The 27,938-nt window shown below is 43.7% G+C and overlaps 1 protein-coding gene across 4 annotated transcripts; it reads left to right on the top strand.

Annotated features, from left to right (window-relative positions):
• On the top strand, positions 1 to 27,938 carry B3GNT2 (UDP-GlcNAc:betaGal beta-1,3-N-acetylglucosaminyltransferase 2). Of its 4 annotated transcripts, none has more exons than XM_042932405.1 (3): positions 1 to 248; positions 5,091 to 5,180; positions 25,399 to 27,938. In XM_042932405.1, the coding sequence occupies exon 3, from the start codon at positions 25,408 to 25,410 to the stop codon at positions 26,599 to 26,601; it is 1,194 nt and encodes a 397-aa protein (XP_042788339.1). In that variant the 5' UTR covers positions 1 to 248; positions 5,091 to 5,180; positions 25,399 to 25,407; the 3' UTR covers positions 26,602 to 27,938. The 4 variants fall into 4 exon arrangements, with proteins under 4 accessions (XP_042788339.1, XP_042788336.1, XP_042788338.1 ...); XM_042932404.1 differs by lacking the exon at positions 1 to 248 and adding an exon at positions 11,779 to 11,903 and having other exon boundaries at positions 1,059 to 5,180; XM_042932402.1 differs by lacking the exon at positions 5,091 to 5,180.

Here is a 27,938-nt window from a genome sequence, read left to right on the forward strand (position 1 = left end):
GCGGTGGCGGCGCCTGGAGCCGGAGCCGAGAGTGAGAGGCGCGGTGGCAGTGGCTGCAACAAGTGCTGGAGACGAGCCGTGCCGGTGACTTCCCCGCCGCCGACACCACTGGGCCGCCCGTCGCGGTGCAACGCATGGAGCGTGAGCGGCGGCGGTCGCCGGGCTGAGCCGCGCCGAGCGGCCGGGACGTGGATGTGGCCGGGATCTCCCGCCCCCGCCCCGCTGAGCAGGAGCTGCTCCCGGACAAGGTACGGCCGGGCGGGTGTGCCCCCCACCCCCCCGCCCTTCCCTTCCCCCACCACCTCCCCAAGCCCTCTCCGCTTCCTTTCCATCTCTGCTCCCGGCTCCCCACTGCTCCGCACTGACCCCTCTCCCTCCCAATCCAGATCCTCGCCGGTTCCGGCTTCGTGCCGGCGCCCCAGAGGAGGAAACCATTCCTGGGTGGCTCCCGCCGCATTTAGGCGTCCCCCGTTTCCTCCACCTTTCTTACCCTAGAGGAGGAGGATAACAAAACCAGCAGCAGCGTGTCTTTTGAGTCTCTTGCCCTATTCCACCCCCACCCCCACGGGCCGGGGGACATTCCCCCCTCCTCGCTGCACCCCAACTTCCGGGGGAGCCCGTGCTGGGTGATGCAGGCATTGCGAAGCGGCATCTGGGGCCCGCGTCCTCACCTGGCTTCCACAGGCGTTTTGGATAGGGGGCTGTGCGTGATTTCGCTCTCGCAACCCTCACCCCACCCTCTCATTGCGCTGGTCTCGGGTGCCGCATGGGGAGATCAGGTGTTTTGTGAGCCAAATAGCCGCCAGCAGCCGCTCCCCGCCCCCATCTGCCTGCCGCTGCCACCTCCGGGTCCCCAAAGGCTGGTTTCTGTGAAACTTAGGGAGAACCTTTCGCTTTGACCTCTAAAAAAATGTTTCACGCCGCCCGCGTTGAATGATTAACCAGGCTGCTTGCCTGAGACCTGGGGAGGGGGATGGGTGGGTGCTGCCGGGAGCGTGTAAGGCAGGTCCTTGCGAAACCCCTCGTTGGAAGGGTGGGAGTCGGGGCGCGGGGTGGGACCCCAATGAGGCCGCGGGCGGGGGTCCTGGAGGCTGTCCCGGGACGGCAGGCGGACTCTTCTGGAGGCAATAAAACCAAGTCACCTTAATTTCCAGAGTACGGTATTTTGCACTTAGGGCAGGGGAGCCCCAGAACCCATTATCTCCCCACACGTGTCACGGCGTGGAAGCCTACCTCTGAAAATAATACATTTTAAATCAGGGCGAGGAGGCTCCCTCTCCTCCTTAAAACGGAGAGATGGTATGTTTGTCTTTGCTTCTCTACCCTCATGGCCTCGTGAACCTTCCCAACTTCGTAGAAAGATAGTTTAGGACAATTATACCATATTCTCCTGCCCCTCCCTGTTGGAGCCTTGATGTAGATTTCAGATTGCTAAACCAGTTGGTGAATATGGGTGTCTACTTGTTATAACAAACTCTTCCGGTGTATTTTGGCTCGGGAGGTGGCCAACGGAGTCAGGATTGGGACTGGGAAGTAGGGGAGACCCGAGCCTAGCCCAGTCGAAGGGCTCTGGAGCCCAGCTGTCTGCTGGTCGCACCCATGCGGCTCTGACAGCTGACCCCGGTGGGAGGACAGACAGGGTTGGGCGGTCACTTCTTCCCACTGCTCTAGTTCTCACTTCTCTTTCGTTTGAATAGAGGTTATTAAGCCTGGTGGAACTTGGGAGAGTGTTAGAGTCCCTGTGCTCTTAAAATCAGATTAGATTTTAAGACGAGGGAAGTGCAGAACCCTATAGAACTCTCTACAAGTAAAGCTTTCTGCTCTGCGCAGCCTTTACCAATGCCTTTATCTTTGGATCTAATGTTTGAAATTAGAATGTTGAAACTTTTCAATTTGAAATACTCTTTTCCCTTATGGCCATATCCCAACAGCAGGGGCTCACTGCTCTTCATTTAGTTTTTGTGCAGAGGACATGTGTATGATGCAAGACCTAATTCTCCAGAACAGTTCAAGTTCCCACCCTCTCTGTTCACTGGTCTTGATTCTGCGACATACTGTTCAGTGACCTAGGGCAGGTTTGATCATCCCAGCCTTATTTTCCATAACTGGTTTTGGGGATGGTAACACCTGCTCCACCAGACTGTTTTTTAGGACAGATAAGATAATGTTTACCGAAGTCCTGGCTCTGCATTATGGGAGTTGAGCACTTAATAAGTGGTGGTCATTGTGTAATCAATATAGAAGTTCCGTTAGGCATCAACTTCCCCTTACCAGACACAGTAACTGGGAACCATTTAGATTTGTCTGACTGAAATCAGCCAAATTTGGCAGATGGAGATAAAGCTTTTAAAGTCCAGGGAATGAAGTAATCTTTTGATGAAAATAAACATATGCTTGTAAAAGTTATGATTTTTGAGGGGTTGCTGATGGATAGCTGAGTAATGGTTTGTAGTTTTGAAGAGTTCCTTATTTAAAAAAACACAATTTATATTTTTCTGATTCTAAGATACTACAGTTTTGCTAAAGTAGGAAAATGGAACTGATAATTCATGGTTGATTTTTCACTATACAATTTGTCCAAATGTGTGCCTTTTTTTAGAGGTACATTGGGAAAAAAGGACTTATATTAGGAAGTGAATAAGAATGTAAAAAAAATGGATCATTCTGCTTTACATGATGCATTGTTGGTATAAAGCCAAGATGTTGTGGATAGAAACGTGTGGGGCTTTTTCAGCTGATGCTGGAATAAGAGAAAAGATGAATCCATTGTTTCTTAGAGAAACTTTGAAAAGTTTTAATGTTTTCTGGTAATGTTTTTGTGTTTGTTTGTTTTGTTTTGTTTCTTTTTAAACAATAATTTAAGGATCCTGACCAGTGCTGTGAATGTGCTGAAGCATACTCTGTTCTTAACATACTGGGTCAGGGCTTTTAATTCTTTCTAACTTACTTAATAGCTACAATATTAACTTTACTTAGTTTTTTTGACCGTTTGTTGAACAGTTTGTTAAAGAGTTTAAAAATTAATAAATGCCAATGTATACATTTATAAACATTAAGATTCTTGCATCTGGGATAATATTCGGTTATATAATCTATTGCAACATGTCCACTCGTGGTGTATAAGTTACCAGTCGTGAAAAATTCTCCTAAAGGCCTTTTGGTCTTATATGCAAATGATCAGGGAGAAGTAAAATCATTTCAGTCAATTGCCTGGCAATTTTAGTGTATACAGAATGGTAAAATATGAATTAAATTGGGCTGTGGCAATTTGAAAGTTAGGTTTCCTGGCAGACACAATTGAAAGTACCCAGTAAGACCACAGCACATATACCCAACAGGTGTGTAAGATACAGCTGTCTCCTGCCCCCACCCCACTTCCCGATAAGGTGGGATAACTGTTACTAGGTGCTTGCCAAAGATATGTCCAAATTGTAGGATGAATAAATTCCTCTCTCTGGAGAGGCAATTACTGTTTGAATAAGATGTATCTGTGTGTGGTATAAGACTTTGAGAGAATTGATGTAATGATTTCATCATCACCTAGCGGTGATGAGGCTTTGCTAGTCTGAACAGAACTTCAGTGGGAAGAACTTGTACGTACTTAATGGAGAATTTGTTATTAGGGCATATGTGGTACAGTAACTTTACTGCTGGAAAAAGTTAATTGTATGGACCAGTTTTCTGTGTGTTAGAACACTAAGCTGAGATTTTGCACTTCTTATGTGTGGCCCCTACTGTGAGCTTTATGTTCTTTGCCCATCAGCTTTGGCCTGCCTGCCTTAATTTTTGTAACAAAATTCAAATTTCTTTTGAGAGTTAGCATTATTGATAAAGTTATAACATGTCTTGAAATATTTTGTGTAATTTTAGCTTTAGGTATTTCCATAGATAACTTGGTTACGAATTTTCTGTGCATCTGTGAACATTGTATTCTGATGTGGCTACAGAGGGGAAATTCCTAGTAGCCAGGAAATTGATACTTTCTACTTTTCATTCTGTGGCATTTAAAAGCAGGTTTATTGTTCCAGTGGCTTTACTCTGATGTGATTAGGATGTACATTGCTCACCAGAATATTTAAAAAAAAAAAAAAAAAGATTATCTGAGGAAATCAATTCTAGAGTGTGGCCGGGTCTGTCAGTGGCTCTGTGGTGGTTTAGTGGTTAAGAGTATGAACTTAGAGTCAGATGAGGATTTTTAAAAATTGTTTTTAACTTGAGAGATAGCATACAGTAAAGTGTAAAGTGCCCTAATACTATGTGCTGTTCCTGAATGTGTGTCCACCACCTCGCTCAAGAAGTAAACATTTTCAGTGCCCCAGAAGGTGCCTGTGCCCCTTTCTAGTCTGTATCCACCCGCTAGAGGGAACCGTTATTCTAACTTTCATATCATTTTAGATGTGACTCCTTTCATAGAGATTGATTTTGCCTGTTCTTGAACTTAATATAAGTGGAATTACAGAGTCATACAGTCGAGTCTTTTGTGAAACAGACCTGGTTTTGAGTTGCATTTCTGCCACTGTGTGACTGTGATTCCTGTAACTAAGTTACTTAACCTCTCTGTGTGTTTCATTTGTGAAAGGCGGAAGATAAAGCTCTCACATTTACTAAGAAGACTCATGTGATCATACACTTACAGTATCTAGCACTGTGTTTGACATACACTTTCCTTGTCACCCTTTTATTTCTTTCAAGGGATGATAACTAAAGCAACTATATCTTTCTTGTTTTAATATGCCGTTTCATTATAAAAGTTATGTTGATCTTTTACTGGAAGTTAGAAGCCAAGTCTTTGTTGATTTAATATTTTGTTGATGTAGCTTTCAGCTTAAATAAGACGTATTATGTCTTAGTAATTGATCTCCTATTATTTTTAATTGACATTTCCTCTGTAAGTCATGAAATGACAGTCATTGAAATGTAGAGCTGATCAGTCACTTGCGATCACCTGCGTGGAATGAGCTGTGGTGCAAGGAAGAGTTTACACTTGATTATGAAGTCTATGGAAGAGTTTAGATAAGAGGCAATAGTAAGTGGCCGGGATATCCAGAACAATGTTTACTGCTTTATATTTTGTGAAATAATTGTTTCAGAAGTGAAAGCACAGGACCAGTTGTTATGCTCAGATGATCGCGTGCTCAGACAAACCATTCAAAACATTTTCAGCTTCTATAATCCTCCTGGTAAGTGGCATTATATATTCAGTGGTCTCCTGTTCTCAGTGTTTTGGTGGGCTTTTTGGATACTTTCTATTTTTGGAGACATACTTTAAATGTAACTTGGGTGGTACTCTGGCATTCTTTCTAAAAGACTTTTTCCTTATGATGTTTATTTAGGGAGAAAAATCAAGGTCAGGTAAAGGCAAATAAAATTAATGCCACCATCTCTTAACACTGTAACGACTGTTAACTTGGTTTGGATCCTTCTAGGTTCTTTTCTTGTATCTGTACACTTCTGGACGGGGCTTATGAAAAACACATTGCTGATACTTTAGGCAAATTTAAAACAGATTGTGTGGCCTGCCTAGACCTGACTGAGAGGGCAGGAGGCTTTGAAGGCTTGAGTTCAAATCCATACCCAGCCTGGTCCCTACTTGTGGCCGTACCATTGTCAGGAGTGCTAGGCATGCAGTCCCCCAACACTCCCATCAGGTCCCCTGTCCTCCATATTACAGCAGCTGAGAGCCAAAATCTGTCCTTGGGACCCCCTCCCCCTAAGACCTCAAGATGATGTGTAATCAGATGAGCATTTTATTCACTTGATCAGCATGCATTAACTGAGCACTTAGTGTATGCCTAGCACTGTGCTTGGCCCCATGTGTATTCCTAGATGGTCCAGGCACAGTTCTTGCCCTCGAGTTAGCCGTCTGTGACACCTCTAACCTGGAACCCATGAAAGAATGCTCTTGTAGAGGTGCAAGCAATGTGCAGTTTTGGAGGTAGCCAAGAAAGGCTTCCTGAGGAAGTGGTATTTGAACTTAGCCTTCAGCGATGAGTTAGTAACTTTTCAGAGGGCAGAGAAAGGAGAGCAAAGGTATTTCAGGCCTGTGGTAGTGTGTCAGGGAAACAGCAGGTGATTTCATGGGTTTAGAGGTCCGGGTGTTTAGGAAAGGGTAATAGGACACGGTGCAAGCTCAGTGACCATGCAAAGAAGTGGCACTTGATAGCTAATGGAGGTCATGGGAGCCATGGAAAGTTCTTGTGGAGAGGATGTGGTGACATCTCAGGGTCAAGCTTGCATGTAGGAAGATGAGATGGATGCAAGGCAGGTGTGATTATGGGCCTGGGTCATTTTACAGCCTCCTGATGGGGAACCTTTTTTCCAGTTGCCCTACAACAGTGTATTCTCTGAAAGAAGGTGGAGGAATCTTTACAATTGAAATTACTTTATATGCTTCTTGACACAGTAGCTCCTACTGCCCCTCAGAATAAAGCCAAAGTTCTTCTGTTACCTACCAGGCTGTTGGTTCAGTTTACTGCAGTGACACTGGCCTCTGTGCTATCCTGCCTCTGGCATTTACACTGGCTGTTCTCTCTTTCTGGAATTATCATGCCCCACTCCTGCTACCTTCTCGCTGAGAAGAGAGGTTTTCTCTGACTGTCCTTATTCTTATCTGTACTGTCCTTTATATTTGTGTAAGTTCCTATCAACCTTATGGTAATTGACCACATAACTTTATTCTTGGCTCTCTGTTAATTAATTAATTTTTTAAAAATGTTTTTATTTATTTTTGAGAGAGAGAGCATAAGCAGAGGAGGGGCGGAGATAGAGGGACAGAGAATCCGAAGTGGGCTCTGTACTGATGGCAGTGAGCCCGATGTGGGGCTTGAACTCGTGACCTGCAAGATCATGACCTGAGCCAAAGTCAGACGCTCAACCAGCTGAGCCATTTGGGCACCCCATTATTTGTCTGTTTTAAATACTACTCAGTTAAAATACGTGCTTGCTACTTGTTGAATTCGGTCACTTCATCAGTATTTCTGGGGGAAATCTGAGGGCCCAAACCAGGCCAGGGATAGTACAGGATTAAAGTGTGAATATGTGATATATTTGAAAGAGAGTGAGAGATAAAACCAGTATAGGGAATGTGAAGGGGGTGAGCTACAGATATAGGTACATGGGGGAGCTTTTTAACATTTAGGACATTGGAGGCTCTAGCGGTGTCTCAGAGGGTCCAGGGGACAGGAGCAAGGGAAGACCCAGCAATATAGGCTTAAGCCCAGAACTGTGGAGAGCACCAGTTTTGGGGCATGGGGCCAGGAGCAAAGCTGCCAAGATGCAAGAGAACCAGGAAGAGAATCCAGGTTGGGTGGTCTTGAATTTGAGGTTGGGGGGAGGGGGAAGCAAGGGTGGTGGTCAGCAGTGTTAGGTGCTCTGGGAAGCCAGGAGAGGCTGAGGACTGAAGATTCTAGAGGATGAAGGGAATTGGAAAGGTCCGGGCATATAAAAGGGCATGACCAGGAGCAGAACCTTTTCAGAATATTGGCAGAGAAGGGAAGGAGAAGCTTGCACCTGGAGCCACTGGGAGGGAGAGTTTGAAGGTGAAGGAGAAAGTGGAGATCCACCATTGATACACTGGACCCCAGGGGAGCAGCAAGGGCTGTCACAGGGGATGGTAATCTTAGGAGGGCTGGGGAGTGACTTACTGTCAGGGGGAGAGTGGTCCTTGTGGAGAACTTGAAGTAGATTTTGGTCCCAGGGCTGACTTCAGGGGAAAACAAAAACCAACCCCCCCCACCCCCACACACACCCACCTTTGTAACCATGGCAACCCAACTTAGCTTCTGTTTCCTCCCCCACCCATGCAAAATAGGAAAAAACCTGCACAGTCAATCTTACTTGTTGATTGTTAAAATCCAATGCCATCATGAATATGAAAGTGTTAACACTCCAGTAAGGTTATTTCTATGCACCATAAACTTGATAAGGCTTTTAATTTGTGCTTCAGAATTCTGTTGGTGTTTATTTTCTTTGAAAAGCACTTAACATCCAAGAGCTTCTCTGAACTACTGCTTTTGAGTCCTGATCAGAGAGTAACACAATAGTGGTTTTAAAACAAACAAACAAACAAACAAAACAACCTTCAAGTCTGGCTCTAGATTGTTTGTTGGGAGGCCTAGTGACATTTTTAGAATCAAATATATTTGTTTTAGCACTGAAAGGGTCAAATTGGGTTTGTTACAAATACCATCTTTTCTAAATATTTAACATTTGGAACTAAAGAAATGTATTTTGCATTTATTATTTTATGGCTGAATTTGACGCTTATTTATAAGGAACTTATGTAGCATTTATTCTTTATAGTAAATGAGATGTAGCTATTTTATTTTTCTTCCCATCACCACATAAGGAATTATTTTCTTCAAATGAACTTAAAATATCTCTCATGAATACTCCTATTTTTAACTGTTTCTCTTTTGAATTTTTTTCCTTAAGGTTCTGTTGGAGCCTTTAAAAAAAAAAAGCTCTTTATAATGGAGATTTTCAAACTAGTACAGATACAGAGAGTGATATAATGAAGCCTCAGGTGGCTGTCACTGGTTTCAGCATGACATTTCTTTTTTCGTCCCTGCCCCACGCATGAGTGGGAGGCTGTGTGGGCAGCACCCAGAGCGGGAGGGCAAGGCCTGTGACACCTCCAGCTCCTCAGTTGGACAAGTAGAAACCATGAGAGTGTTTCGACCCCCATGTTTTGCCCCATGCGGAGTGAGAAGTGGGCAGAGGGTGGACGTGGATTGCTATGGTCCTGATATTTCCAAGTAGATGACAGCCTGTGACATGTGAAGGTGACATTCACAGATATACTTAAAATTAGATGATTTAAACCGCTTGGTCAAAGAGGCCCAGTTTCTAAGCTGTTGTGTCCTGTGCTCTTATATTGAGCAAACATGTTCTCTTTTATTTTGGCAACATAAATTTTTCCTGGCAGGTGGCCAAAGAAGGAAGTGTTACCATTTCGTCTCTTTAAATATGTGGACCTGAGTTTTGGTTGAACAGCCCCCCTTTTAATAGAACATTTGGATAAAAGGCCAAAGTATCAGTTTTGATGATAGGTATTTTAAATCCGTATGACTTATTTTGATATCTGAAAAAGCAACTTAAAAACAATCCTCAGGCTCCTTTTAGTAACTTTCTTGAGATTTAACATTAGAGGAAAGGAGAAGAGGCAGGAAAGGGAAAGGAAGCTAGGGGAAGGGAACTGAGGGGGGGGAGGGGTGTATTTTGCTTGTTTGGTACCCTGTTCTGAAGTTGCCACCCTAGGGTCACTTGTCACTAGAAAGGTTGTCTACTGGGATGAGGATGGTCCCTGACTCTGGAGAAGAGGTGGCATCCCAGGGGAGCCTGGTTTAATTGGATATTCCGTGTGTGTGTGAGGAGCAGCACCTGGCATTCACTCTGTGTGGTCGGTTTGCTTTCACCTCACAGCTACAGCACATGTGTTGTGGGCGCCTTGGTCCTGCCTCCCTCAGGGTTGAGGAGAGTGGGTGGGGTCTTGGCTCCCCTGACCATTTGGGCTGGGAAACACTACTGGGGTTGAGGAGTGGGCTCTAGGTAACTAGTTCCTGGTACTCTTTTTCTTTTTTTTAATTTTTAAAAAATTTACATCCAAGTTAGTTAGCATATAGTGTAACAACGATTTCAGGAATAGATTCCTTAATGCCCCTTACCCTTTAGCCCATCCCCCCTCCCACAACCCCCCAGTAACCCTCTGTTTTCTATATTTAAGAGTCTCTTATGTTTTGTCCCCCTCCCTGTTTTTATATTATTTTTGTTTCCCTTCCCTTATGTTCATCTGTTTTTCTCTTAAAGTCCTCATATGAGTGAAGTCATATGATATTTGTCTTTCTCTGACTGACTGATTTCGCTTAGCATAATACCCTCCAGTTCCATCCACGTGGTTGCAAATGGCAAGATTTCATTCTTTTAATTGCCGAGTAATACTCCCTTTGTGTATGTATATATATATATATACCACATCTTCTTTATCCATTCATCCATCGATGGGCATTTGGGCTCTTTCCATACTTTGGCCATTGTTGATCGTGCTGCTATAAACATTGGGGTGCATGTGTCCCTTCGAGACAGCACACCTGTATCCCTTGGATAAATACCTAGTAGTGCAATTGCTGGGTTGTAGGGTAGTTCTCTTTTTAGTTTTTTGAGGAACCTCCATACTGTTTTCCAGAGTAGCTGTGTCAGCTTGCATTCCCACCTGGTACTCTTTTTGAGAGCCTCCAGTTTTGGGGGGGATCCCGAGTGCCAGGAGGTAAGATTAAATACAATGTGCACTGAGGGAATAGAGGATGTCCTCATGGAGGAGGTGGTGGAATTTGAACCACGGCCTTCAAGGATGAGGGTAGGATTGAGAAACAGAAGAATGAACATTTCAGGCTGGGGGAAGCTAGCATGAGCAAAGGTGTGGGTAGGAAGGACAGGAGTTGTTCAGTTGTTGCACAAGGGTGCAGGTGCCCAGGAGTTCTCTGGGAGGGGACTTTGAGGGTGACATGCTTCGATCTAGGATGGTCTTTGTGAGAGTGCTTAATGTCGATGGAGATGCCTACCTCCCTCTACCCTGCCCATGCCAACCACACAGTGCCATGCTTGTCTTCAAGTTTAGCGGCAACTGGGATGAACTTATGGGCTGGGAACCCATCTGGGTTCCCAGTTTCTGCCACTCTCCCTCCGTTCACTCACCATCTTGGGAATCTCAGGCCAGTTTTTGGAAGCGATTGACTTATCTGTAAAGTGAGTATACTTCGGTGACCGTTTCACAGGACTGAGTATCCAGTTGGGCCCTTGGCATGCTTCCTGGTACATGGACAGTGAATGGGTAAGGGCTGGTATGCAGTTGTCAGTTTGTCATTAAAAGGAGCGTCTGGTACTTCCAGCCCATTCCTTCCTTTCTTGTCTCCCCTCTCCCCTCCAAGATATTAGATCTGTTGATTTTTTTCTATTTTAATACACCGTCATTTAAATCTCTGCCCATGACAATTCTGTACAACTTTCTGTGGTTTTTATGCATGTTTTTAGAGTCCTGGAGGCACAGTAACTCATGCCCCTTGGTATCACCTTCATTGTAATGAAGGGCAGATTTTCTTTACGAAAACGTGGCACTGGAAACCCTCATCCTAGCAGCCAAGAAATCGAGACTTCCCAAGGCAACTTTTCAATTACTTAAAACAAACACAATGCATGTCATTGGTGTTAATTTAAATATTAAAGTTACAAAAGAAGTCTAATATGATATACACAGTCTCAGTTTGCAGCACGTTCAAATAACGTTTTCTTGTCTTGGGGTTATCTATTTATTTTGGAAGGAAGACAGATGTAAACTTTTATGTTGCAGGAAACTGATGGACATGCTCTGAAATTCTGCATTTTATGGGGACAAGAATTGCCAAATATAATTTAATAAAATCGGGAAGGGCAGTGGTTGATCTGAAAGTTTGTCGAGCTTGTTGGGAGTGACGTAGGTCAGTCTCTATGCCACATTGGATTTGGCTGTCCCGGTGCTTAACATTAAAGTGATTGTTTTAAAATAAAAAATTCCTACTTCTGTTTGTGGTCAGTTATCACAACCCATGGAATTGAGTGGTGGGCAATGATGTAATTTTGAAAGTTAATTTTAAAACTTTGAGGAGAGTCAACTTTTAATTTTGTTAAGTTAGTCTTTAAGTGAAAATTTCATGTATTTTACTATGTAAAATGCCAGTAATCTCTTCTCCAATACTTACATGAAAATATCCTTTCTCATTGATTTCATCGGCTTTTCGTTTTAAGTGTCTGTAGACACGAGGAGTCCACATAGCAGGCACCAAATTACCTCCTCCCCTCCCCATCTCTGTTCATCAAAATTGCCAAGCCATGGCCGATGGCCTACTTACTTCCAGAAGCATTTATATAAGGTCAGTTTGATAACTTCGTTTATATAATGGGATTCTGTTTCTAGTCCAATACTGTAATTTATGCCTGTGCATTTTTATTAATTTGTAATTGCCTTTCAACCCTTGGGCCTATGTTTGTTTATAGATTTATTTAATCATATTAGACGGTTTCCTGAGATGTTTTTAGGTGATGTACTGCTTCGGATGAGTGAGGGGTAAGGCATTGAGGAGGAAAGCACTGGACTTGGAAAAGGCTTAGGACCCTTAGGAAGAGGACTGACCTGGATAGCCAGGGGGCCAGGTAGGGTGCTCTGGGGGTGAGGGTGGGGGTGTTGGAGATGTAGGGCCCGTGTGTGAAAATTATTCAACCATGACTTGTTTAGAGTGATGTTGATTCTTGATCATAAGGACCAAAAAAATAAAAAATTATAGTTAGTCCTTGTTTCTTTACTGCACCTCCCCTTTTATGTCCTTTTCCTCAGATTCATTGACAAAATAGCAATATATTGTCTGAGTGGCAGACACGAGAGATACAGAAATTAATATGGCCCAGCCCTTGTCCTTGAGGCTCCCACATCCTGTGGGTGTGTCAGACTTGTTAGCAAGGAGGTGTGGGGAAGTCAGATAAATATGTGTGTTAGGGGTTCCAGCAGCAAAGGGGAAGTACCACAAACATACCCAACGGGAGGAGATCAGGGATGGTACCACTCCGGGCAGTGCTGGGGCAATTGGCCTTTTGGCCTTTTTGTTTTTTATGTTGAAGTCCTAGCACTGAAGCTGTAGACTATGAGAAAAAAACTTTGTCCCTGACAGTAATTCTCACTGCTGGACTCACTGCCCTAATTGTTCCTGTGGGGATGTCGGACAAGACGTCCTTCTGATGCCTTCATTTCCTCTTCTGTAAATGACTTGATTGGAGTAGATGAGCTATAAGGCCCTGGAAAGGAAAGTCTTAACGGCTTCTTTCTGATAACGAAATTGGTATATGATCTCTGTGTGGAATGTGTGTGCTTGTGAAGGAGAAAACCAGTGAAAGGCTGAGTGGTACAGTTTTGTGGTCAACGTTTGCTCTTTGATCATCTCTTCTGGTGAGGGCTGGTGTCCTTTCCTCTCAGAGCTGGGGGAGTGGAGTTCTGGGCCAGATTAGTTCTGTGCACTAACCTGTAGCAGGATGGAGGGCCGTGCTGGGATCCCTCCCTTCAGGCGGTGGTGCTAGAGGGGAAGGGAAGAAAAAGGTCACATTTTCTCTGTGTAAACAGCTCTCACAAAAGAGTTTGCCTGGAGAGTATGTGATTAGACCAGTTTCAGCCCCTGCCAGTCTCTCATTCTATAGCGTGGGTAAATTCCTCACACACATCTGCAGGGACCTCACCCCTATCAAGGAAGGTGCTTACACTACCAGACCAGGACCTTTGGCACCTCAAACCAGTGAACGGTTCCCAACAGGCGATTTTGTCTACAATGCTGCTTTCTCATGCTGATTAAGATTTTCATTCCTAAGTTATTTAAGTCCAAGCTTATCTAGGGATTCTTGACATCTTGAGCATCAGTGTTGTGTGGTAGAAAGAATAAGAGCTTAGTCTTAGGGTCAGGCTCCAGGGTCCAAATGTTGGCTCCACTGGGATTAGCTCCATGACCTCAGACTAATTGCTTCACATTTTTGAGCTTGTAGAAGATTAAATGAGAGGAGAATCACTGACATAGGAAAAGGAGAAAGGGCATGAGGAGTAGGAAAACCAGGACGGAAGCATATTAAAGTGTAAATTAAAACAAGGAGATGTCCATTTTTTGTAAAGACTAACAATCAGTGGACCACATCAGTGTGGATGGCTCCATGCTCTTAAGTGTCCAGTGAAGATAAACCAGTTCTGACCTTTCTTTTTGGTGGGGGAGATGGATGGGGAGGAGAGGAGAACAATTTGATTGGTTTCTATATTATTTTAAACATTTGTGTTCTCTTGGGGCACCTGGGTGGCTCAGTCAGTTAAGGGTCCAGCTCTTGGTTTCAGCTCAGGTCATGATCTCATGGTTTGTGAGTTTGAGCCTCACATCCTGGGTTCTGTGCTAACAGTGCAGAGCCTGCTTGGGATTGATCCTCTGTCTCCCTCTCTCTCTGTCCCTCCTCTGCTCTAAATAAATAAATAAGCAAACTTAAAAAAAAAATTGCGTTCTCTCTGTAGTTTTTCCAAAGGAAATCCTAAGACAAAAAACTTGCATTTATGAGGTTGTTCATCAGGGTTTTTTTCGATTATGTGGAAAATCATGAACAACTCCTTGGTAGTGATTGATAAGCCAGAACAAATACCCATGTTCCCACAAAGCTGTATGAGAGATCCACCGATAGAAGACAGACTACTCAGATTGTGCTCTTTCCCCTGTGAACTCAACCTGCTTTACAGAAATTAATTTGCCGTGAATGCAAAAGTCAACTGTATTTGTCATCAGTGTGCACATCCAATTCGAGTTCTTCATTTTTCCTTTTTTCATATTCCTGTGATTTCGCCAGTTTTCTTTTCTCCTTTTTTTGTAAATAGCGGGGCTGTGAAAGAAAACACATTCCTACAGTCTCTCCAGCAGCAGCACTTGTTAAGTTAGGTGTAGGCATGAGTCATCCTCTTCCAGCAGAGAGGCCCTGGGCCCACCAGCACCTACTTCCTCTTCCCAGTGTGGCCTCAGAGCCCACAAACTGGCCCCACTCAGTTCCTGCCTTGGCCTCTGCTATCAGCTAATGGACTGTCATGTATTTGTTGCCTATCTACCAATTCACTGTACAGGGCCCATGTTTTATAACAAACCTTTTCTCCCAACTTCAGACTCCAATAAAAGTACTGTAGTTGGAGATGAATTTGGGTTGGTGATCTAGGGATCTAGAACTTGTGCCAGTTTTTGTTTGTTGCCTGATATGTGAAAATGGATCAGGGCCTTTAAATATTTTTCCTTTGCCTTGTATAAATTGAGGCTCTGAAGAGGGTGTTGCAGAAGAGTAGGATTCTCCTTCCTGGATCCCAGTGTCTAGAACCAGACTCCCCTACAGAACCTGCTGTTTTTCTTGTACTCCTAGGTACCTACAGGGCATGGCTTTTTCCAGCTCTGGCAACAGTGGTAGGAAGGGGAGCCTGGGCCCACCCCAGGCCACTGCTTCCCTGGCCCCTCTCATTAGCCCCATGTGTATTCATACTGGAGCCCCATGGTCATGGTCATCTAGTGAACTGGCCACCCAGTCTTTGTCCCAGGCTGCACCCAGGAGCTGCTCCTGTCTAAACCGCTCATTGACATGCTAACCTGCCACGGAAGGGGGTCTCCCTACTTCCTTGTTCCAGCAACATCCTGGACTCCCTGTGTATGGTGACCCCCTCTCCACCCTCGTTCTCTCTGAATGCCCACCAGCAGTCTCAAAGGTTTGTTTTTTCTCATCCTCCTGATGGGGACACCATGTGTTCCAGGCTTTGTGCCTGCACCCCAGAGGGTTGTTCCTGCTCTCCTGGTGACTAAACCATCTCTGGCCCGGGAACCTGGGAACTTTTCCGCCATCCATACCTTCTCAAATAAGCTCTGAAGCTGTCTTCCACGTTTGTCCTTTTCCTGGTACTTTTCATTTGCCAGAGACTACTCTGTGGAGTTCTGTTCCGTCCTGTAGTTACTCACTGACTATATTCCTAAACTTGTGCTTAAATTATTGTGTGGTCTCTGCCTCCTGGTTGGACCCAGACTGAAACATATCCCGTGTAACCCAACGAAGCAGAAGGATGAGTCAGAGAAGTCTCGGCGGCCCATTGAGAGCATGCCAGATAACACTGTTTGTGCAAGGATCCTGCAGCTGCCAGTGGAAGTACTTACCAAGCCATAGCCACGTCCAGCTCTTAACAAGGGCTTTCAAGACACGTGAAGCTCCACAGGAAGTGACTACCTGCACTTCAGTGTTTCTTTTCTAAAATGATTTCCTGCCTTAGGGAAGTGGGTGCCCTCAAATTGTAAGTCTGTACTAAGGGCCTGCCTTCCTTTAGGGTTCACCCTGTGCCTCACCATTACGGCCTTGATGGTGGTAACAGTTCTTCCCCCACTTGCCTGCTTCCCACCAGGAAGGGGGTGTGGAGGCTCCTCTGTTTTGGGATAGGACAGAGGAAGGGTCTGCTGCAGGAGGAGGGATGGAGCCCTCACCTGGAAGCACTACTGAGTCCCGTGCATGTGCATTCCCATGCACAGGATGTGCCCGAAGCATGTTGCCTTTGGTGGGTTTGGGGCTGACTGTGGGAGATGGGGGGCTGGGCTATAGTGTCCACCCCTGTTTACTTCTTCAGATCTTATCCTGAGCTCTCAGGTTTAATATGGGCTCACTACTTGTGAAATTCATCTCTCTCAATTCTAGAAAGATCCTTTAAATTTTTTTCTGTTGTACTTCAGTGTTTTAAAAAGAGAGATTTATATAAATACGTGTGTGTCATTTACCAGCATGCTCACACAAGATTTCCCAGTGTCCTCTCTTTGGAGGAGAGGTATATGTGTTTAATGCAGTTTCTACTCAGTGAACTTGGCCAGATGACCAAAATATCTGTCCATTCAGCAAATGCGGAATGACTTTCAGGTGCCACGTGCTGGGGGTAATGGTGGCAGAGTGTGATCATGCAATATGCCCAGGTGTAGGCCAACATGATCAGGAGAGGATGCCCTAACTCTTGGGAGGTGGGTGCTTCAGCCAGGAGGTGACACTTGAGCTAATTTGGAAGGAGTAGAAGCTCTCCAGCAAGGCCTAGCAAAAGGAAGGCACTCTGCAGATGGCAGAGAGAAGCTGAGATTTTCTGGAAGAGAAGTGTGTTTGCTGTGTTTGGATGTTAAAGCGTGGATGGTGTTGGGGTGGGGGCTGTTGGCTGGAGATGGTTTGAAGGGAAGCACAAATAGTTATGAAGTGCCCTGGCTGGGACCAGAAGGGTGTGTGAGTTGGAAAACTGGAGGACTGAGGCTGGTGTTTAGGTTGGGACATATCACTGGGTAGGTCATCGTGTAGAAAAGGGGGAGAGGCCCTGAAGCCCTGAGCTCCAGCTCTGGGAATGGAGAAGAGAGGAGTTTTTTATTTTATTTTATTTTATTTTATTGAAGTTTATTTATTTTGAGAGAGACAGGGAGAGAGAGGGAATCCCAAGGAGGCTCCGCACTGTCAGCGTGGAGCCTAATACAGGGCTCGAGCCCATGAACTGGAGCCGAAATCAAGAGGCGGATGCGTAACCGACTGAGCCACACAAGTGCCCCAAGGAATTTTAGAAGACCACACAGTTAAGGTTACCCTTTGAGGGAGCAGCAGCCTGTTGGTGGTGGTCTGACCACACCAGGGGAAGAACATAAGCAGGGAATGTGTGTTTGTACAGGGGGCTGAAGACTGGGTACTTGAGGAAGAGGACATATTTGGGAGCATGTTGAGAAATAAGGTGGCAGGCTATCACAGTGGCTGGTGGCAGAGCCTGAGCAGAATAGAGGAGAGGTGATGGCGGAGGTACAAGTCACATTATGGAGGTGGGTCCACAGGACTCTGCTCCTTGGTTGGATGTGCAGAGCAGGAAGGGGCAGCAGTTTGAGGTAATACACCCAGGTGCCTGTGAAGTTGATCCATTTTAAATAGGGGGCCTGAGAAGAGGGACCCCACAAAGCTTGTTAGAAGCTAATGTCTGCAGTTAACTGAGTCAACTTGTGATCCTCAGTCAACCTGTGATCCTCCTTTTGGAGGTGATGTTTAAGGCAGTGCATAGACAAGTTCCTAGAGAGAGCAAATTTATGAAAGGGGCAATGAAATGTGCTTAGTGTTGGAGGAATCAGAATCCTTGAAGGAGAACTATGGAATGCCCATTGAGTGATAGACAACTGATGTGGTAGGTAATTTCATCCCCATTTTACAAATGAGGAAACAGAGAGGTCAAGTAACTGCCCAAGGTCACACAGCTAGTAGGTAGCATAATCAGAATTTAACTCTGGGCTGTTTGACTGCAGATGCCAGGCTGACCTTCAAAAGTGAAAATGGATCTGGGACATTTCTGCCCTCAAACATCTACCAGCCTTGTTTTATAACTACATAATCTTTTACATTGAACATCTAAAACTGTTGTCAGTTTTATAAAAAGCAGGGTCAAGATGGCCTCTGGGAGGGTTAATTCCCTGCCATCATTTGCACATTTTCTTCTTCCTCCTTTTCTGAAAGTTCTGTACATGTTTATTTGAAGAATGAACTTAGTGATTAATTTTATCTTAAATGACAAATGCCACTTGAGGAAGTCAGCCATACCAGGCTTTGGGGAACTGTAATCACTTGGGGACCAGAACATGTCCTGCCAGACACTTTCATGTATAATGTTGACTGTGGGGATGTGTAGGTGAGCACATTCATCATATGTTCTTTTCCCTTTTCATTTCAAACATGAAGTACTAATATTAATGACTGTGAACCAAATTTCCTTGAATTTAGCCAGTAGTTTGTTCTATGACTTAGAGATTAGAAAGCAAAGTCAAAGACACATGTTCTCTCTCTGTGCCAGCCTCTAGGTCCTGGGCTTCCCTGCCCCAGCCCTGGCAAGAACCCAGGTCAGGCTTCTTGTTCCTGTTAAGGAATGGGTTCTAGGTCTGGCCCAGCTCTTCTGAGCAGCTTCACTCAAACCCTTATCACCCCACTGTCTGCATGAGTGCTAGAAGCTGTTCTCTCCCCCAGAACCACTTAGCTGCAAACTGTCCCTGTCTCTGTTTATCGGAGCAGAGCCTGGAAGGGGCTGGCAAGGACTAGGCAACAGATGGGAGCAGCCTGGGAGGTAAGGATTTAGGAAAGCCATTCTCGCCAGGGTTTTGGAGGGTGGGGGAGAGCAGCAGCCAGCCAGAACCATGTGCACGTTCTCCAGAGAGTGTACGTGTTTCCCCTGCCCTCACGATATGGCAGTGGGCTTGGGCTCTTTCCCCCGTGAAGGGGTGTGTGTCTGGTTTGTGCAGGAGAGTGAGCAGGAAGCAGGGCCCCCTGGACACGAAGGCTGCTAGTTCATACTGTGGTTGAATCAAGAGCTTGAAATTCCAGCCTCCTTGCCTCAGCCTGACTGGATGGGGATGGCTGCTCATTTTATTTAATGGTTACACAAGAAGGTCCTGCCTTTCCTTTATCTTTAACCTTGGGAATACTGGGGTGAGAATGTAGGGCAGTCTCAAGCACAGGTTTTGGGTCAGGCCTGGATATGATTGCTTGCTCTAGCCCTGATTAGCTATTGGTAGCCATCTCCCTAACTTGCTTGAGTTCCTTGGTTCCGTGTGTGTGTGTGTGTGTGTGTGTGTGTGTGTGTGTGTGTGTGAGAGAGAGAGAGAGAGAGAGAGAGAGAGAGAGAGAGAGAGAGAGAAAAGAGAAGGAAAGAGAGAGAGAGACTGACTCTCCTTGAGTTGGAGTTCTGTGAGAATGAGTGCTCTTGGCCACAATAAAATGTTTTCTGGCCAGCACTTTGTTTCAGTGTTTCTAGGGCTTTCAGAACTGGAGGAAACCTTTTAGGATGATCCACTTCAGTGGTTCCCACTCGAGTGTCCATGAATGAAATACTGGGATTGCTTGGACTGCATACCGGGAAACAAAATGAGGTATGTGAGGTATTTTGTCCAGGACTTAGTTTATAGAGGAATCAAGGTTACTTATTTACCACCCTGCCTCCAGTATCTGACTTTGACGGATGTAGTTTTGTAGGTTAAAGTGTATAAATGAAAAGCTTTAAAATATTTAATAACTCTTAAGGAGATTAACCACTCAAAGTAAGACTAGTGTCCATTAGTCATAACCCTGTGTGGCAGCATTCATTTGCATCATGGTTTAACCTTCAGAATCTGGAGCTGAGCTGCTTGGGTTTGAACCAGTGTGACCTTGGGCAAGTTCAGTCACCTCTCAGAGAGTATCTGCCTCATAGGATTGCTGGCGCCTGGCGGGTACCTAACTATTCAAAGAAAGCATATGTGCTCATAGAAAGCATCCTTTCTAATAGGTGACTTCAGATAAAGAGCACAGGAGATGTGCAGGTGGGCTAGGGGTGGATGTTGTGGCAGAGCCTCTGTGGAACACTGTGGGGGGTCCAGTGCAACGATATAGAGACTGTGGGACTGAAGCCGTGACACAGGATAGCGACGTGGGCTTCATAAATGGGAACCCAGTCTCAGGAATTTGTGTGATATGCTTCCCACCCCCATCCCAGGCAGTCTGGATGTTGTGGTAAGAGGCTATTCAAGGAGGGACATGGTGTGGCAGTGTTAAAGAATGTTAAAATAACCTATAATCCTACCGCCCCGATGAAACCAGTTTTGTTTTCGTGTTGTATTTTATCTGGATTTTCACATAGTTGAAGCAGGGCCTCTGTGCTATTTTGTAATCCGTTTTCAGCTAACAAATACATTTTTCCTGTTTCTAACTTGCTTTCTAAATATTTTAATTGCAAAATAAAGAAGAAAGTTGTTTTCCGTTACACAGAACCAACTGAAGCGTTTTAGAAATTTCAAAACTGTTCAGTCCTTATTGGGGAGCACCAGGTGAAAGGCTAAGGTTGTTAGCATTTGGGATTTCTTCCTATTTCTGTTACTCATAAGAAAAATTCTGTGTTTCACAGTCAGAGTTGTATAACATCTTGCCCAGCTTTGGGGTAAGTTTTCTTACTCAAATTCTTTTTAAGCAATGTAACTTCCTGCTCAGAAAAGGACACGTATTGGTTTTATGTCTGTAATGGGAATATTTAGTCAGATATTCAGAGAGCTTTTTCCCACAGATATTTTTATGGGGGTCACTGTTTTGTCCTCCTTTCCATGAACTTTGGTTTGTAGTAAGAGTCTACCAAAAGCAGAGTTCTCATGAGAGGGACTGTGCCCAGGTCACAAATGAAAGATGACTTTTAAACTTCATGGAAAACTATAGTTGAGAATCTTGGTTTTCCCATCTTTTTTTCTCAGGTTGGAAGAAAACGTCCTTTAGCAAGTAGTGGGTAAGCGTTAGCCTGAGCTGCGTGTTTGGGAATTTGGACAAGTAAGGCTGGCCCATTCTCAGAGGGGGGGCTGGGAGCTTCTAGGCACTCGCATTTCCTTTTCTTTGGAGAGTCTTAGTAATGATCAAATGTACCTTGGTACATTTGAGCTAACAAAAAGAGTTTTCCTGTGCTTTGGGTTTTTTTCAGTCTTGAGCCAGCCCTCGTAACCTTGCTGTTGACCAGGGTCAGATTACAAGAATGTGGCTGTGCCTTGTAGAGAAAGGAGGAGATCCAAAGAGCCCTGGATTGGAAACCGAAAAACTGTATCCTCTCACCCTTGTCACTTAACTCTTATATAATATTTGGGCAGCTCAGTTAACCCTCTCTGAGCCTCCATTTTTCTCACTGTTAAGGTGCTGTCCTTTCAGCTTCCCTTAGGGGTGCAAATGGGAAATGGGCAGGAAAATGCCCTTCAGCCTGGAATCCTTGAGCAGATGTAAATAAAGTGAGGATGGTGTCCCTTTGAGAGCCGTAAAGCTCTGTCTTGCCCGAGGTGGTGGGAAGTCCTGTCTGGGTCTTGGTCATGGAAATAAAAGCCTGAATTGCAGTGGATGAAGTTGGGTGGCAAGCCTGATGTATTCCTCCAAATATTCCCGAAAGAAGGATGGGTGCTTTTCGTGATAGAAACTTCAGAGCATCACTTCAGACAGTTATGGCTGGACTCCAGATAGCCATAACCCTGCCCCATAACCTGGATGTACAACCAGCTCATGCAGCTCATTTATCTGGGATCGTCTCCCATCTTATTCACTCTGAATCTTTCCCTAGGAAAATTAACTTAGAGGTTCACAACCTGCTATGTAAAGTACTGTGCTTTCCTTTTTTCCTCTTTAAACTGACTTCTTTTACTCTAGAAATTTCAGAAGTAGTCTACTGATATCCATATTCCTTTTCTGAGTTGAAAATGCCTGAGTTGAAAATGTAGTTCTGAGTTGAAAATGTAGTTAGCTGCCCCATAGTGTGTGCTGTTTTTTCTTGAGTACCTTCGAAATCTTTGTCCTCATTGTAGTCTTTCTCCATTCACCCTCATACTTTTCCTTATTGCCCTTCCTTCAAGCTATTTACATGAAGTGCCCAGGATGTAGAGATCAGAGATACTGGGTCAAATGCTACTGTAGCTGTAGGAGAGTTATCCCAATTTAGAGAAAATTGCTTGTTTTTGAAAACTATTTTGTTTCAATTTAGAAGCCAAAAAAAAAAAAAAAAGGCAAAACAAAAACAACGCTTAAAATTATGATTTATTTTCTAAAAAGATGGCAATTTCTTTAACTGTATGAGGTACCCATGCAAGTATATTCTAAGTGTCCATTTGAGTTCTCTTGTCCTTGCAAGTAAGGCCCAGAGTAAAGGGGTTTAGGTTGCCAAAGATGTATTGGACTGAGACCTTCAGTTTGATCATTAGGTTTGCCCAAAAGCTCATTTTAAAGGAGCTAACTTGAGGAGGGTGTGGACTCTAGACCTGGGTATGGGTGTTTGAATTATTCAGGTTGTGTGTGCCTTGGGGCCCTTTAAAACTGGAATTAAGGAGTAAGGAATGTCTTGTGGTTTTTTACTACCTTATCTGGAGGAAGTTTATTTAACAAGGCCCTTTCTTGGTAGCTCAGTGGTGGGGTTCTGGAGGGGTAGGTAGTGGTTCAGAAGGGAGGGGAGATTTGAAGTGGGATGGGGGCTGCTTATTGGGTGAGTTGGCACCCACATAACTTGGGCATCTGCCATGTGTTCTAGATGTGCAAAAGCTTTAGAAGTATGGGGTAGGGGCCATTGTGTGTGTGTGTGTTTTAATATACTTTATTTTTTTTTGAGAGGGGGGTACAGAAGGAGAGAGAGAGAGAGAGAGAGAGAGAGAGAGAGAGAGAGAGAGAATCTTAAGTAGGCTCAATGCTCATTGGAGACCCCAATGCGGGGCTTGATCTCACAAACCTGGGATCATGACCTGAGCCCAAATTAAGAGTTGGACACTCGACCTACTGAGCCACTCAGGTGCCCCCTGTTGTTTTTCTTAAACACCTTTTACTTCTTTGTCTATAATCAAAGCTGTTGAGCAGTGGTAAACAGAAGCAATTGGCATATGTGCTGCTGAAGCGAGCACATAAACAAAAGCAATTAGATGAGGACCTACTAAACAGATTTTAAAAGACACAAAAGAACTTGTGAATTCCAACCCATCTCATCTGGGCTGTCCAGCATGTGATAGCTTCACAGCATTCTCAGCATGACAAATACTTTTACCTTGGGACTATCTGGTAGAACCCAGTAAACTTAAATATCTTCTTATATTAAAAAAAAAAATAGGGGTGCCTGGGTGGCTCAGTTAACTGTCTGCCTTTGGCTCAAGTCATGATCTCGCGTGGTCTGTGAGTTCCAGCCCCGCGTCGAGCTCTGTGCTGACAGCTCAGAGCCTGGAGCCTGCTTCAAATTTTATGTCTCCCTCTCTCTCTGCCCCTCCCCTGCTCATGCTCTCACTTGCTCTCTCTCTCAAAAATAAACATTAAAAATTAAAAAAAAATAATAAACACTATTCTTTGAAATAGGCACCCAGCTTTGTTTGTAGAGGTCAGAGGAGACTGACTAACTACCCTTTGATTTGGTGGCCTTGGAACCTGGTTGCCTTGGCTGGGATTCCAGCTCTGTCTGTAACAGTTACTTCTTTAAATCTGTTTCCTCAGATATAAAATGGGAATAAAGGTAACCACACCTACTTCATAGATTCACTATATCAAGTAAGGTATTACACAGTGCCTGGGACACAGTACTTCTTAGGAATTCTTTTCTAAGGATAGATTCTCAGTGATAGAATTAACCTGGTAAGAACATTCCTTGCAGTGTATTACCATTCCTATTTTTTTGGGTTGTCAAGTTTATGCTTCTTGTATAAGTCATCCATCACAGTAGTGCTCGAACTCTGGAGTTACATCCCTGGCAAATAAACTATTTTATTGCTCTTTCTTCTGTTGCCCACAGCCTGAAATCTATTCTTGGCCTTTGATATTTCACAAAAATGTCATTTTCATTTCCCTTTTTCGTTTTGCTATGAACAGCAGAGATCTTAAGTATGCAATTTGAGTTTTGACAAATGTGTACATCCATGAAACCCTCATCCAGGCCAAGATATACATACTACATTTCTGTTCTCTGGAAAGTTCCTTCCTGCCTCATTCCAGTCAAAACCTCTATCTCTATCATTTTCAGGTTTTTAGATCCTAGGTTAATCTTGCCTTCTTGAACCTAACATATATGGAATTTGAGGTCTTCTTTAAAAAAACAAAAACAAAACAAAAAAAACCCCTAACATTTCTTTGTTTATTTTAAGTAATCTCTGCACCAAACATGGGGCTCAAACTCACGACCCCAAGATCAAGAGTAGCATGCTCTACTGACTGAGCCAGCCAAGTGCCCCTGTGGTCTGTCTTTCATGCACAGTGTACTATTTTAGCTAGTAGTAGTTTTATTGCTGGGGGTTATTCCATTGTATGAAATACTACAATTTGACAGTCCGTTCTTCTGTTGGGGTATTTGGGTTGTCCTCAGTTTTTGGCCAGTAGGATAAAGCCAATATGAGTCTTGTCATTTTGTTTCTCTTAATAATCAGTCTCGGGGCGCCTAGGTGGCTCAGTCGGTTAAGCGGCCGACTTCAGCTCAGGTCATGATCTCGCGGTCCGTGAGGGCTGTGAGTTCGAGCCCCGCGTCGGGCTCTGTGCTGACAGCTCAGAGCCTGGAGCTTGTTTCAGATTCTGTGTCTCCCTCTCTCTGACCCTCCCCTGTTCATGCTCTGTCTCTCTCTGTCTCAAAAATAAATAAATGTTTAAAAAAAAAATAAATAAGTCTCATCCAACTCCTAGCCCTGCAACCCTGGCCAAGCATCTTAATCTCTCTGCCTTGGTTTCCTCATCTATAAAAGTGTGGATTGAGAAACAATTCAGGGTTGGTATTACCATTTTCTAAAAAATGAAATAAAACAAAATAGAAAAAAATCTGTGAATTACACGGAAACTCACACATTGTAACACACATGAATACAGTTCTGTGTGTGAACTGGGTCACAATATAAAATGTATTCGTTATGAATTGTGAGTGAATCAGTTTGCAACACACTGGTTTGTATGTGTGTCCTTGTAAGCAAGGCAGTTGAACACCTGTGGGGTTACTTAGTAAATGTATATCTTTGCCTTCAGGTGTCTAAAACAGCCACTCTATTAACAGTCACTTATGTACTGCTTGCTGTGGACCAGCTACTGTTTCGAAAGCCTTTCATAAGCAACCATTCTATGAAGTGAGTTATTTCCCCCATTTTATAGATGGAGAAACTGAGACATCAGTTATACAACGTGCCCACAGTCACAGAGCTAGAATAGTAGGGCCATGATTTGAACCTAGGCAGTATGAGCCTCGAATCTGTGTTCCAAACCACTATTCCAAAGAAGATAAAGACAAAGAGGCAAGTGACATATGTCAGCAAATGCAAATTAATAAGTACCTAATTAATACAGTGCTCCTCCTTTTTATTCCAGATATGAGAAATGAGTGTTGGACGTCGAAGAATAAAATTGTTGGGTATCCTGATGATGGTTAATGTCTTCATTTATTTGATTGTGGAAGTCTCCAAAAGCAGCAGCCAAGAAAAAAATGGAAAGGGGGAAGTAATAATACCCAAAGAAAAGTTCTGGAAGATATCTGACCCCCCTGTGGCATATTGGAACAGAGAACAAGAAAAGCTGAACAGGCGGTACAATCCCATTTTGAATATGTTGGCCAACCAGACGGGGGAAGTATACGGGTTTTCCAACATAAGCCATCTAAATTTTTGTGAACCTGACCTGAGGGTCATGTCAGTCGTTTCAGGTTTCAGCAATTTGCCAGACAGATTTAAAGACTTTCTACTGTATCTGAGATGTCGAAATTATTCACTACTTATAGATCAACCGGATAAATGTGCAAAGAAACCCTTCTTGTTACTGGCTATAAAGTCCCTCATTCCACATTTTGCTAGAAGGCAAGCAATTCGGGAATCTTGGGGCAGAGAAACCAACATGGGGAACCAAACTGTAGTGCGAGTCTTCTTACTGGGTCAGACCCCGCCAGAGGACAACCACCCGGACCTGTCAGATATGTTGAAATTCGAGAGTGAGAAGCACCAAGACATTCTTATGTGGAACTACAGAGACACTTTCTTCAACTTGTCCCTGAAAGAAGTGCTCTTTCTCAGGTGGGTGAGCACTTCCTGCCCAAATGCTGAGTTCGTTTTCAAGGGCGATGACGATGTTTTTGTGAACACGCATCACATCCTGAATTACTTGAATAGCTTATCCAAGAACAAAGCCAAAGATTTGTTTATAGGTGACGTGATCCACAATGCTGGACCTCATCGGGATAAGAAACTGAAGTACTACATCCCAGAAGTTGTTTACACTGGTGTCTATCCGCCTTATGCAGGGGGAGGTGGATTCCTCTACTCTGGCCACCTGGCCCTGAGGCTGTACAGTATAACCGACCGGGTCCTTCTCTACCCCATTGATGATGTTTATACTGGAATGTGCCTTCAGAAACTCGGCCTCGTTCCAGAGAAACACAAAGGTTTCAAGACATTTGATATAGAAGAGAAAAACAAGAATAACATTTGTTCCTATGTAGATTTGATGTTAGTACATAGTAGAAAACCTCAAGAGATGATTGATATCTGGTCTCGGTTGCAAGATGCTCATTTAAATTGCTGAAATATATACAAACTAAGTTTTGCATAGAAAGACATATCTTGAATAGTTCCCATGTTGTGTTCTTTCACATTAGGGGTAATACCTATGTTAAACCATCAAAACTGCCTTCATTAGTAGTATCCATTTGAGGGCCTCTATACCCTCTGGTGTGGTACTTTCTGAAGAGGGAAAGCAGAAGATTGTTAACTTTTCACAGAGGATATGCTGGGAAAATTGGTTCCAGTCCTTCCTATGGCTAGTGGCCATTGTTTTCTAATTTGCCTTCCTTCTTAGCTGAAATCATTTATGTTTCTGGAATTTCCGGGTTTAGGTTATTTATGTTTTGCCCTCGTATGAGAGTATGCTTACTTTCCATTATAATGACTGAATTATCTGCAATTTAGGTGTTTATGGACATGCTGGCTACAAAGACCTCGTTATACATGATTCAGTGGTTTTTGTTAAATGCAATTCCATTTATTTTCATGAAATTTGGATGAATTTTTAAAATCGTCTACAAAAATTAACTTCTGTCAAAATTTCCTGCCACCCCCACAGTATTTTCTTGTTTTAGTAGGTCAGTTAATTTTGCAAAATGAGAATCACTGTGTGACATTTATCCGGTTTACCTTGTTACATGGTCTTATGACCGTACTAAGGAGAAAGCTTAACTGTCCTGATATTTGGTTTGCTGGGTGGTACCGTGATAATTCTCTAATTTTAGTATTTGAACATCATGAGTATGATTCCATAATGGCCATCAAAAGATTGAATTGACCCTGGCAGCCATATTGTGCTTAGGAATTTTCGATGTGGACCAGGAAGGCATTTGTAATTTCTGAACTTCAAGTGAAAAGATTGAAATTGCAGACCTTCTCGTGAATGGATTGTCAGTTTAAAACTCCGGGATTCTATTCTTGCCATATTTTCACATGTCACGTATACAAAATTATTCTGAGTAGTGACTGCTTCCCTGTCTCAGTGTAGAAGTGCCTGTGTTTTTATTTATTGTTCAGATCAAAGACCAAAACATTTTCTTAAATATATTTTGTGTAATATTTTATTTGTATACAGTGTTGTTGATGAAATATTTAACTAGAGCATGATATTTTAAGTGTTAAGGTGTAACATATGTTAAATAAAGCTAACTGTTACTTTTGAATTTTAAAATTTGGCTTTTTTGGGGGGAGGGGTCTGTGAACTACTAGAGTTAATAAAATTCTGCCAAACTGTTGCTTACATATACTATCTTGTAACATGCTTTCTTGAAATATTTTTGTGTTTATAGAAATGATGCTTCTTACCAGATGTGATACTGGGGATTGTAAGATGATGGAAATAAAGTCACTGTATTTTTA

This window comes from Panthera leo, chromosome A3, assembly GCF_018350215.1.
Source record: "Panthera leo isolate Ple1 chromosome A3, P.leo_Ple1_pat1.1, whole genome shotgun sequence".
Taxonomy (NCBI): Eukaryota; Metazoa; Chordata; class Mammalia; order Carnivora; family Felidae; genus Panthera; species Panthera leo.